Source organism: Danio aesculapii, chromosome 7 (assembly GCF_903798145.1).
Source record: "Danio aesculapii chromosome 7, fDanAes4.1, whole genome shotgun sequence".
In the NCBI taxonomy this organism is placed as follows: domain Eukaryota; kingdom Metazoa; phylum Chordata; class Actinopteri; order Cypriniformes; family Danionidae; genus Danio; species Danio aesculapii.
In genome coordinates, this window is record NC_079441.1 from 31,791,510 (window position 1) to 31,805,738 (window position 14,229).

The 14,229-nt window shown below is 34.8% G+C and overlaps 1 protein-coding gene across 2 annotated transcripts in view; it reads right to left on the reverse strand.

Annotated features, from left to right (window-relative positions):
• The window catches only part of itga11a (integrin, alpha 11a), an 80,578-nt gene that overhangs the window by 42,765 nt on the left and 23,584 nt on the right, over positions 1-14,229 (reverse strand). For both annotated transcript variants that reach the window (XM_056461641.1, XM_056461643.1), the window contains exon 3: positions 904-1,016. In XM_056461641.1, the coding sequence (XP_056317616.1) occupies positions 904-1,016 (113 nt within the window). The remainder of the gene's footprint in view (positions 1-903; positions 1,017-14,229) is intronic.

A 14,229-nucleotide genomic window follows, 5' to 3' on the forward strand; every position in this document is an offset into this window, starting at 1 on the left:
AAAATGCTTTTCTAAAACTTACAGAAAGCATACATATTTATTTTTAAATGTAAAAAAAACAATAATCATTAAAAATTATATTTTTTTATTATAATAATGAATTGGTGCATATTGTTACAAACCATTTAATTGAGAGAAAATCAAATTTTCAGTTAAAAAAGAAAAACTGATTAAATGTAATGATTGTGACACTAAATATGACTAAATTAATACAACCCCAAATATGTTGCAAGAACCAAAATTGGAATATGTGTTTATTTTTTTTAAAAAGTATAGTTGAAGTCAGAATTATTAGCCCCCTATTCATTTTTATAGTTTTAATAACTCATCTCTAATAACTGATTTACTTTATCTTGCCATGATGACAGTAAATAATATTTGACTAGATATTTTTCAAGATACTTCTATACAGCTTAAAGTGACATTTTAAGGCTTAACTAGATTAATTAGGTTAACTAGGCAGGTTATGGTAATTAGGCAAGTTATTGTATAATGATGGTTTGCTCTGTAGATGACTGAAAAAAGGGGCTTAAAAGGGGCTAATAATTTTGACCTTAAAATGGTTTAAAAAAAAAAATTAAAAAACTGCTTTTAGCTGAAATAAAACAAATAAGACTTTCTCCAGAAGAAAAAATATTATCAGACATACTGTGAAAATGTCCTTGCTCTGTTAAACAATAAATATTTTAAAAAGAAACTAAAATTCAAAGGGGGCTATCAATTCTGACTTCAACTGCATATATGTATATCGAGGAACTCATTAAATAATGTTTGTTGTATCGTCTTCAATGAAATATAAGTCAAAGTAAATTTTGAAATTACTACTTTATTTTTTTATTAATGTTTTCCATACTGTTCCATTTTTTTCTGATTTGGGGTTGTACATTTAAAAAAAAACTGTACCAAGATTGAGTTTGGAGCAGCTGGGTCCTCCAGATCTTCTGCTTAAGGGACATTTGTACACGTCTCCTGTCTGATGCTGTCCATTTGTTTCCAGTGGGGCTCCTACCAGTAACCTAAAATCCACAATCCAAACATTTAAATATTACCTTTGACACAGTACAACATTCATCCAGCAGAAACGTCAGGAAAGAAAACACACATAATCACAAAGCAGGTGTGTGATCCACTTCCCTGTAAATAATACTGTTGATTTAAGCTCCCACTGAAAACAGGGCCGTTTTAAGGAGCTCAGAGAAAGTGAATCAATGGGAAATATGGCAGGTGAGTGGAATCTGCTGGCAAAGGAATGTTTAAACAGGTTTAAGCTGAATGTTGATGTCTGAGGTAATGTATCGACTGAAGCGCGCCGGGCGGTTAGGTATGTGGGACTTAGGTTTGCGTGCGTGATGAAATATGTATCCTACGACCCAGACTGACTAAACACATCGCTCCATTAACGCTGGCATGCTTCACACCTAAAACTGCTCCTGCAGAGAGCAATCAGGGACACACACATCATTCGGGTACAGTAGCACTGGATGGAGCAGTATGTGTTTCTCGTGGATCTCAAAAGCATGTGGCTTTTCAAAGCAAAGACTGTCACTTTCACTAAGTTGCCGTAGAGGACTCATTTTACCAGTCACAGATCACTGGGGAGGTAGGCATGCTTAAAGGGATAGTTCACACAAAAAAATTATTTAATTTCTATTTATTTTTCCTCTAAAGTGAATAGGATAAAGAAATCTTTATGAGATTCTTTTTTGTTTAGTTAAAGTAGATATTTTTAATAATTATATAAAAAAAAATACTACAGAACCATATACACTGAAAAAAGTGTTGCATGCAAAACTGTTGCAAACAATGTATTTGTGTTGAATTTAAACAAACAAATTAAATTTAATAATGTTCAGCTTAATTTGTTTGTTTAAATTCAGCCCAAATAAATTGTTTACAACCACTCAACGTGAAAAAAATTGAATAAATCCAAGGAATCATCTTTGAATAATTTTTTTCAGTGTAGAAATGTTATATATGGATATGGATGCAGATACATATGTGACATACACTGCAAGTTCATACAGTGTAAAAAATTACTTGAAATTGTAATTCAACTTGCTTCACAGCTTTTTTCAGTTGACTCAACTTTTAATCCAAGCACTGCACTTTTACTCACTCAATTTAAGCTGTGTCAGTTAAAAAAAGCTCTGCAGTTGCAGTTAAGTCAACATGTTTGTTCATTCGTTAATTTTTTTTCGCCGTAGTCCCTTTATTAATCTGGGTTCGCCACAGCGGAATGAACCACCAACTCATCCAGCATTTGTTTTACACAGCGGATGCCCTTCCAGCTGCAACCCATCACTGGGAAACACCCATACACTCTCATTCACACACATACACTATGGACAATTTAGCTTACCCAATTCACCTATACCAATACTTGTGGGGAAACCGGAGCACCTGGAAAAAACCCATGCAAACAAGGGGAGAACATGCAAACTCCACACAGAAATGCCAACTGACCTAGCCGAGGCACGAACCAGCCACCTTCTTACTGTGAGGAGACATCGCTACCCACTGCGTCGCACCAACTTGTTTGTTTTCCAGTGAATTTGGATTTCACATATATAACATACACTGTAGAATGTGATTAGTTGAAAAAGTGGGTATACTCATTGCCTTTAAATTAATAAGTAAATGAACTATGTGCATAATTATAAAAGTTAAGTGAACTCAACAGTTCTAAGTTACAACAGAAATACTTTCATTTTTTAAAGTAAATTCTACTAGTCATTTCTAAGGCAATGCTTTTACTCACTTTTTTATGTAACCAGTTTTTTACAGTGTACATGTCATATGTGCAGAATATATTTCAAAATATTGCAAAAATGTTTTTATATATTTTTTTCAACCGATGGACTTACACATATACAGTATACATAAATGTTAAATATATTAGATATAATTATATATATATTTGTCATCTGTGAACACATGCTGTGTATAAAGTTATAGCTAATATATTTTGACCTGGGCCTACATATGTAACTACCACTACCGGCCAAAAGTTTGGGGTCAATTTAAATTTTTTTCATGTATTTGTTTTTTTACGGAAAATTATTCTGTTTATCAAGGCATTTATTAAATGTAAAAAAAAAGTGTTAAATTGTTAAATATTTAATAAAACTTTTAATAACTGCTTTGACCGGCAGTGTATGTAATTTGCATATATTGTCATATATCAGATTTAATGTGGGAAGTCAATGATTAACAGTTTACAAAAATGTACCAAATATCTTCTTGTGTTTTTTGTGTAAAAAGCCAGTTTGTGACAAGTGAAGGGTGAGAAAAGGATGACCGAATGTTCAGTTTTGGGTGAACGAAGCCATTAAACGTAGCAACGTGTACTTTCTAGTGTTTATTCAAGAGAAGAATTCTTTCACACTGATAGTGGTCTCAAGGGAGAAAGAAAGCCTGCTTGCCTTCACATTTACATGCTTGTGCCAGGTCAAGATGGGCTCTTAAATGTTATTCAGAAGCTTGTAATTAGTTCATGGTGAGATGGTTCCATTACAAAGTCTGTCAGATGCAATGAAGTGTCTTTTCATGGGGTCAGAGAGTAAAAGTAATAACTACACAACGTGGGAAACTAAAAACGCAAGTAATCTGTTGGTTATTTGTCTGCCTTTTTAGTCTGCTTTTTAGTTTTTTTAGTTTTTTTTTTCAAGATAGGGCATCAGTTCTTATGGCTTACAGTATGTATAGGTCAAATTACCAATTAAATAAATAAATAAATAAATAAATAAATAAATAAAACAGAGTGTATTGTGTGTATTCATCCAACCAGTCCCAAATTAAAAAGTCACCTAATTCAGTATTTGCATGCACATATGAGTACTTTCCTGTCAATGCAGATGACAGTTCACCAGTGTTGGGGGCAGGGCTTAATTTGTGCTGAAACATGCCGGATCCGGATCCGACACCTCTGAAATCTGATCCAGCACCTCATTTTACTGATCTCCCTCCTCAACCGCACTCCTCGCCTGTCCACTGTTCACTTTCATTTTCGCCCGCAACACTCCTCCACCATCCAACGCCCCACATTCCCCCCACACCCTTCTTCCTCACCTGGCCCCCGCTCTCTACTTTCGTGCGCGGACACCTCTACATTCTCGGGTAACATGCCGGATCCGTTACCCCGATCTATTCCGGGACCTCGCAATTCATAAATTAAGCACTGGTTGAGGATAACGCGTTATAAGTAGCTTGCGATATGTAATAATATTACTTTTCCAAAGGAATAAGTAATATAACGCATAACTTTTAAAAATAAGTAATATTGAGTTACTTTTTAAAAAAATGTTACTTTGTACCTCACTTAATTGGCTTTAAAAAACATTGTGGAATTGTGGAATAAAAATTACCTTAGTCAGGTTGAATCACACACTCAATGAAAGAACGTGCTGCGAGGAAACAGACAGTCAACTCACACTCATCATCAGGTCTCTTTTTTTCATAGCAGATGAGTCAGTGTACTGTTCTAGTAACTGAATAACTCAAGATATTGATTTATTTTCAGTCAGAGGGGGTGTCCGGTATGTTAGTACTTACTTACCGAAGACGCAAACTGTTTCACAACAGCTCCGTTCAATTTAATGAACTGGTTCAACCGGCTCACGTAGAAGATCCGGTTTAAAACAAACGATTTATTTGCGAATCGATTGTCATCCCTACAGTCAGAACAGAAACAATGGCAGGCCAGAGACTTATATTTTTGCAATGGATTTTTGTTATTTTTTAACTCATCTAAGAAAAGAAGATTGTTGTTAAGTGTAGATTATGTGTAAGTAAAACTTTTGTTAACTGAAAAAAAACACGACTTCGAAAAAACAAAAAAACAAAGCACTACACCCGCACCCCACCTCCAGCTAAACAACAAATAATTGACATCAGTTTTTGTTCTACAGGTAAAACAATTAATTCGGCTAAACTCAAAAAATAAATAAATCAATAATAATAAGCTGTCTACTGTAGAAGCGACTATGTTTTGTACTATAGTAAGATTTTTTCTCTTTTGGGAAATGATTTACACATTTGTTAAGGCCATGTGAAGCCATTTATTGTTCATTGTCTGTACAAAGCTCAAAGATCTGATGTTGATTTGAGGATTTTTTTTTTATCATCTCACCTGTTCATTTTGTTATTAAACATTTTAAAATCTGTACTTGCTTTAACACAAATTATTTCTTGTTAGTACTCTTAGGCTTTAGTGCAATCTTTATCTCAGTGGACAGTGAGAATTTACTTAACTAATAACACAAAACATACAAAAGTAGCAACATTACATGCTGTCATTATTCTGTATATACAGCATGTAAATCTCTGGGTTCAGAAAGTTCTCAAAATATAATTTTATTCTACATTTTTTAAAGGAAATTGAAGCTGTAGGTAATATAGGTGGTTATTAAATGCAGAGCTTTGCTATAAAAAAAAAGTGGAAAAAACACCTGCAAGTTCTGAAAGAGATCAAACCTCAGCCAGGTAAAGAAAAGTAACGCAAAAATAACTCAAAAGTAATATAACGCATTACTTACCATAAAAAGTAACTAAGTAACACACAAAGTAACTTTTTTTGGGGGAAGTAACTCAATATTGTAATGCACTACTTTCAAAAGTAACTTTCCCCAACACTGCAGTTCACCATTTCAATAAATCTACAAATCACATGCAACCTAAACAGCAGGCTATGGTCTATATCATGAATCTGATATATTTAAAGTTCCCTCCTCTAGAAATGTGACCAAATAGGTTGTTTGTGCAAGGAGCTTATCATGACCTACAGTTTTGTTTTAGGGTTAAACAACAACAAGAATTGAGAAAAAAACATATCTCATCCCCTTTCAAGTGGTCTCCATTCATTCATGCACAGCCCAATTAGGTTTATTTTATAAAAAGTGTGAAGGAGAAGTTCTGTGGTATGCTGTGCATGCCTAAAACAGCTCAGCCTCACAAACTGTTGTCATGAAATTACGTAACATTAAAAATGCAGATTCATTTTAATGTAATGTGTAGACTTTTTAGACTGTTCCTTACCTACTATTTTCCTATTTACAAAACTTTTACTTATGCATTTGGAAAGGGCTTTGGAGCATGACTTTGTCCAGTTAAGGTAGACATTTTAACAACGATTGTGTTCGGGTTGACGAGGAGGCTGTTAAAAACCAACCTTAATATTAAAAAAACCTTGTCTTTACAGTCTCATGGAAACTGTATAGTTTCACGCAGAAATATATACAGAAGGTTGGTGACAAAAAATAAACATCTGGATTTGTATGATACAATTGGGGTCCCTCACAAGGGGCTCGTCATATTTGAGGATCCTTGGAGCTAGAAAATTCCTTTTATTCTATATTATACATGAAAGACCCAAAGACAAAATTACTATAGCACAAGCCAATGATCACCACATCTAATGCTGATTCTGGTAGGTGGTAAAGGTTAATGCTCTACACAGAAGCAATACCCACTCAGGGACAGTGCGATTCAGGCAGTGATATCTGACACTTGTTTACTGCAGATCCAGACCTCCATGAGTGTTCTGCCATAGGCCAGGGGTCAACATCACGGGCCCCTCGAGAAAATATTTCTATGTTCGGCGAGCTTCACTAGTGAAGCATTCCAACTAAATCTGGATCAAGCTTCCCAAACAAATGGATTTTACCCATTACAGTTAAATATAATTATAAAACACCCACAGGCTATTTACAATGGAATTAGGAAATGAATCAGAACAAGAATCATGACACATGTCATACTGCTCTTCCTCACTTAGGTAAAGAAGACAGTCAATGCAAACACATTAACAATATGAACCCACACTGGCAGTTTATCACTGTAAACATTACATTTATGTGATGGATGAAATTTGAGCATTCATAAAACTGAGTAAACAAACCCTCTAAGTCTGACGCTGCTTTGAAATGAGCATGAAATACGGAAATAATCTTACATTTAAAAAAAAACAACAGAAGTCTCCAGCTAGAAGTTCAACTAAACATTTTCAAATGTCTCTGGAAATAATTTTTCACAGAAGGAGCTCAGACTGTGTGCATATTTCCACTGCTATTAATATTGTGAATATTAGTGGTGTTATAGCTGCCTTTGGCGCTAAACTTTACACTTGAGTTCAGCTCAGGACACACTTACCTAAATAAAAAAATAAAAAGTAGAGAGAAAGAGAAATAGAGAGATGAGTATGAGAAAGACCATTGTTGCAATGATTTAACGATCTAGTCAAACTTCCAGGGTAGTGACACTGTGAGCTGTTAAAACAATCAGGCTCAGACTCATTAAGATCATACGTTTTTTGTTTTTTTTTACTCTGCGGCAGGGCTACAAAAGGCTAATAGCACTGAATGAAACAGCCTTTCTAGTACACTAGCTTCACATATTCAATGTCCCACAAAACGCTACACCAGCAGCCCAAGTCCTTTGGAAAAATCTGAGAGGAAAGGCTTTGCCATTAAAGGCCAAATGTTTTTCACATTTGGAGAGTGAGAAAAGGCTTTGCTCACAGTACCATGGTGCTGAGCTCTATGATGTGCCAGTGAGTCCACTGATATGCCATTTCATTACTTTCCTATAAAGTAGGACGGAACAAAAAAGAACAGATGCATCACAAATGCAAGTAAATCACAGCCTGTGTGTTACGGATTTAAAAGGATATGTCAAACATCATAAAGCAGCAGACAGAGTGATATTACAATGAAACGAAACACTCATTTTATTAGTTTCACCTGTTTAACTGCTTGTTAACGCAAATATTTAATAAGCCAATTAAATGACAGCTCAGTGTATTAAGATATGTAGACATTATGAAGATCTGCTGAAAGTTAAATTGAGCAGCAGAATGAGAAAGAAAGGTGATTTGAGTGACTGTGGCATGGATTTAGATGTCAAACAGGCTGGTTTGAGAATTTCAGAAACAGATGATCTGCTAGATCTACAGTATTACACGAAATGAAAATTAAACTATTTACATGGGTTCACTAAATTGGACAACAGAAGATTGGGAAAAGCTTGCGTGGTCTGATGAGTCTCAATTTCTGCAGCAACATTTGGATGGTAAGGCCAGAATCTGACGTGAACAACATGACTGAATGGAGCCATCCTGAAAGTTCAGTTGGGTACAGTAGTGGCAGTCTCATAGCCACTGGGGGTTCAGGTGGTTTAGGAAACCCACCGCTTACTGACAAACGTTCAGAATTTGTCCCATACATGGTTTCATTTGTCCTATTTTGACTTATGCCATCATAAATAGTGAAAATAACCCATCAAAAGGCTTTAAGACCAAGCGGAATACTCTATTGGCTGTTGTGACTTCAGCTAATCAATTCAAGGAGTCAAATATCCAGTGTTGCAAGAAAACATACAATCTGGCATAAGATAAGTCATCTTTTGCTACTGTATTGTTTGTAAATAGAAAAAAAAAAACATTTTACAAGTAACTTTTATTCTATTCTATTATTATTATTTTATAAGTCTTGGACTTTATTCTCAAAACAAAAAATGACCAATTGAAGGTGTAAAGCATCAAAAGTGGCCCATATTAAAATTTATTTGAACACTAATTTGGCTATTGTTGTTATCCATGAATTTTCATACGCACTTTTTTTTTTACAAGAGAGGCTGGAAAAATCGTGAAGCTCTACATTATTATTATTATTATTATTATTATTATTATTATTATTATATTATTATTTTATTATTATTATTATTACTATATTTTATGTTTTCATTTTTTATCATTCAAATGGCCAAATTCTGAGGAAAGTCGAATGTGCTTTGGGCCAGTTTGTTTTTTGCATAATAAATGACAATAGGCCACAGACTTTAACAGATTCTCATTTCTTTTCTAATGGTAAATGATGTGATAAATTTGTATTTTAAAAATAAGTATTTTTTAAATATTTTTTTGTTAAATCTTGCGGAAATTTTTGGTACATCAAAAAGTGTTGCTATGATGACCATCCGACAAGCTAATCCAGCTTAAAATCACTAAAAAATTCTAGTCACTAAAATTCAGTATTTGAAAAAATTTTAGTCACTAAAATTCAGTATTTGAAAAAATTTTAGTCACTAAAATTCAGTATTTGAAAAAATTTTAGTCACTAAAATTCAGTATTTGAAAAAATTTTAGTCACTAAAATTCAGTATTTGAAAAAATTTTAGTCACTAAAATTCAGTATTTGAAAAAAATGTAGTCACTAAAATTCAGTATTTGAATCTCAGAATTACTGCAAGAAGGTCCACTTTTTGAGAAAAGAGAACCACCCCTTTCACCAGGCTGGCTACGGGCCTGAGTGGTGAAGTAGTGCATATTTCTTGACAAACTTTAAGCCTTTTAAACTGTTGCTTAAAACTGTCCATTCCTTTATGACCACAGTGTGTCTATCTAAGGATGGATACTGAGGGATGATTTTTTTCTTATCACCGCAAACTGGTGCTTGAAACCACTTCCTATACACTATATAGTGCACTAAACTGGGTGTTCTCCATATTGCAGTAGTGTCTGAATCCTGACTTTTACCCACAATCAACTCTAATTGGCCAGTCTCTGAGCGAAGGAAGCAAGAGAGCAAAATAAAAAACACAGCTGACATAAACAGTGGAGGTGGCAAATTGTAATCATAATTTCAACCAGGATTAACCAAGGAGTAAGCTAAAATAATATTATAAAAAACCAGCATGTACACTTGTCTAGGTTCTAGTCAAAGATTACTTCTTATATAAATTTAATACATTGTTATTTTATGTCATATTCATCTACTATATTGTATTTGTACATGTTTTACAAACAGATAAATGTAAAAGTAGAGTTTTTATTTTTTAAATACAAGTAAAAAGTGTTCTATCTGTTATCAAATAATACAAAAAAAAGAGATATTGAAAAGTGACATTCAATTCATACAGTTGAGAAATTACTTTTACTTGCTGGTAAGTGTAATGCTTATAAAGAAATTGTCCATGACAGACTGTTCTCTGACTCACACTCATTACATCACTGTCCAAATTTGTGCACTCAGTTTTGTTCCCTCTTTCCTGTTATAGGCCACTCTGCCATATGCAATATAGGGATTAGAAAATAAGTAAATACAGTAAGTGAGGATTTTCAGAGACAGCTAATGAGTTTATATGCTAAGATAACAAAAGGGGGACTAACCTGGTACTAGCAAGGTATACCAAAGCAACACACCCTGCTTCCTTAAAATACCTATAAATATATTCCTTGCCATGTTAGTTTAATCTAACCAGTACTGCTTTGTGAACCAATACACTCATGTCACATGAACTTTCCTCCACCAGTGTGAAAGAAGTTTTTGTTTGCCGAATTTCAGCTGAGTTTGTGTCTAGAGATGACGAACGGCTCAACGATCCTGCTGCTTCTGGAATTTAGAGGTCACAGGACAGACTAAAGTCAAAACTCAGCAAGGAATTCAAGCTGCAACCTCTCAAAAATAAACAGGCCGTGTGTGCATGCGTGTGTCCACGAGTCTGTATGTCCATCCCGAGGGAACTATCAGACTAATTCTGTGGATGTGTAACTGTCAGTGACCACCCAGGAATAAAAATCCCATTGGTACACTGAGAGACACTAGGAAAAGAATCCAAGTGTCATGAACACGTCACACTGAGAAATCTCCCCCTATATGCTAAAATAAGAAAACTACACTTAAAAACATATTACAAATGTCTATTAAAAATCCACATTTGGTACATCAATATATGTCAAAAGGTCATAATTATATGTTTTCAACAGTATCCATGATTACTGAAAATGCATAAACACCATCACCGGTAACCAAATCATAACAGTCATGCAAGAAATAACCAAACTGATGTTTTCCCAATGCACCGCCATACAAATATGCTTTCTCTTCATCTTTGAGCTCTGATCCTGTTTCTATCCAAACAAAATCCAGACTACTACAACAGAAATTGAGACATGATGAGAAAAAAACACTTGAAATTTGTTCTATTTGAGATTACTAACATCTGAAAATCATGTTGCAGATGTTTTGCAGCTTTTCAGTGCTGTCTGAGTTTAACCTCTTATAGTTGCAAATATACAAACTGCCTTGCAGAATGTTGGAATTTATTACATGGCCAATTAAAAACAGACCAATATATTCAGAAACACATCTTAGTTGCAACATAAATATTAAAGGGGCAGTAGGTGATCTGCCAAAATGCTAGCATAATATCTTTGAAAATACAGTCCCACCCCAGCCATCCAAGACCACTGCTCCTGATATCATGATATCATTATGTACACCTTAAAGATGACAGTAGACAATCTACTAGATCATGTCATTTGCCAGTTACAAAACTTTAGGGTACTTTATAATACTACAATTCTGAACACAAAACTGAATTATATCTAGCACTTTTTCAGTTGTTTAGCAAGTAAAACTTGTCAAAAGTTGTTTAGCAAGAATCACTGGTCTTTGTTCCTAAAGTGACTACTGTATGCTTAGCGGTTGGCTGATGGGGTGCAGGAATTACACTTAATACTAAGCCATACTCCCATGCTATTACAGACCGGATATTCAAAATAGCATGGCAAACATTATAGGGAGCGCGTCACAGGTGTCATTGTTCAAAAATGAACCAATGTAAATTTAAAACCAACTTCATCCTATGACTATAGAATACACAAGACACATCACTAGTATAGTTTTGAATGGGGAAAAGTGTAACGGTCAATATGGCGAATTAAGCCCCGCCTACTAGTACAGAAGCCAATCATCGATCGCTTTAGACTGACGTTTCTCCTGGGACCAGAAGTGTGCTTTTACAGTTTGGTGGTCAACAAACACACTGGATTCTCAGCAAATACTTGCTTCACACACATAAGAATATATCCACATAAAGCCTGAAATCTGTACTTGTAAATTAACCAATTGCACTTGAAAACAAAAGTTTTTGGTTTCGTAATCTGTATGAAACAAATGCAGGATAGAATTTATCCTGTCAAAAGCACATCACATGACAGCAACTACTCAAACGCCAACAAACTTGTAAACAAACAGGCACTTTCATTTCTGGAAGACATTCACCATCAAGACCATGTTGTGGATTACTTCAGAAGACCCTTGTGACCAGACAATGATAATCCAGTGGATGATAATGTGTAAAACTGCCGTAAATGAGGTTGGTGTCGTAATCTCCTTCCTTTTGAGTGTGCATGCACATTAGCTTGAGCAACCTGAAAATATACAGATTTTGTTTGATTCAGACGTTTAGAAATGAAACTTATGAGACAGTTGTTGTTTAATCTTATTGTCGTAAACTTGGCTAGCAGTTTTGAAGAACTTGATGTTTCCCAATTCAGACAGAATGCCCAAGCATACTGCCTTAGAGGTGTTTCAAAGATTGCTGCCAAGTACTGTAAAATGACTTTCCTTAAAGGGACTTTGCTTAACCTCAGTAAAGCAGGCTAGGCGGAATAATGCTATTTACTGACGTTTTGTTGAACTAAATAAAAATCTACACTGTTGATGCTGTAAAAGGGGCCTTATGAAATTGAAAATAGTGTGATCCTTCCTCCACTGTGCAAAAGTAACTCAAATGTTGATTCAGGATTTTAAAGTGTTAATTAAGCATTTGTTTTCACTGGTCACTCTCTCTCTCGTGTGAATGTGCAAATGGCAGATGTGCGTGAACGGCTGCAGAAGTTCAAATCTACATTAGTTGGCAGACAGTTTGGGATACTTATCACAATTATGGGAATTGTCAGCCCGACAATATTGAACTGGATGAACATTTTTAGTCTTATGCCTTACCCAGAATATAAAAAACATACATTAGATCATTGACTTTTATCAGTACGATTGGAATGTGAAGAGACTTTCAACCAGCACAACAAAAAATGTTTCTGAAGACAATCACCTACTGCACCTTTAAGCAGCACAATTATTTTCATAATTGGCAGTAATTAGAAATGTTACTTGAACACTATATAACAGATTTTGAAGGATTGTTTGAAAATGAAGAATGGGGTAATGCCTGCTGAATGCCTTCATCTTTGTCATTGCAGTAATAAATAACTTTTTTTTTTAAATATAATTTCATTTTTTTAAATATTTTTTTACATATTCCAACAGAAAACAGAACCCAAGCTTGTATAAAATGTAATATTAAAAAATAAACAAGCGAATGAAAGACACAAAAAACTGTAACACACACAGACACATTAATACAAAACAAACACACATAAGTCATACTTCAAAGAGCTGTAAGAAGCCAAACACAGCAATCCTGTACACCAGAACAACAGATTCCTGGAATAGTTCAAATATTTATCACCCATGAAACTTTCCTATGCCCCAAAACACCCACACGCTCGCTATATGAGTTGTGCAATGAGCGCTCCGAGATAGATCTGTTTTTATCATCATCATATAGAGACTTGAGTCACATTTCTCTATGAGATAAAAATAGTTAGCTGTACATGGTAGCAAAGCAGGCATATACTGTCACTCGCTGTGTATATATGTTCAAACTTTAAAATAAAATTCAACATGCTTGTTCGGTGGTTTGCGTGGCACTAAACTATAAGGTTTATCCAATTGCAGAAAGGCTAAACACTAATTTGTGGGACATACCATAGGCTAGATTTAACATGATAAATTCAACGTTTCTAGTCTGTAATTATGTATCTGCTATTGAAAATGGTAGCAACTTCTGACATTGTTCCAATATACAGTATGCAGGGCAATGTCTACATCTTGGAATACTGTATGTATGGTGAACACTTTCTAAACTATTCTGGTGTACTGACGTGAAATAAAATGCATATGTTAACATAATGTTATGAGAAAAATATGAGAGTGCGATGACTACACACTCCTTTCCAGTCCATGGTTGCAGAAACCACAGCTGATGTGCGTGTTGCCAGCCCCTTTCCCCCATTTTCCTACACCACTAAACCCCTTCTGTGCCTCTGAAACTGGGATAACACTTCTTTCCATTGCGTGCTGCTATGATAGGACATTTAAAGCAGACAAAGAATGGAGAATATTACTATAATTCCTAAACTACTGTAGGAATTGAATCATTATTTATGGCAGGAAAAAGAGCCCACCAGGTCAATGTAAGGGTGCGGGCCCACCACTTTGGAAGTCCTTGGGTATTGAAGATATCTGCTTTTGTGTTCAGCAAACGAAACACTAGTTAATTACGTAGTTAATTGGTTACTTTATTTTTTTTTAAAGTGAGTAAACCCAT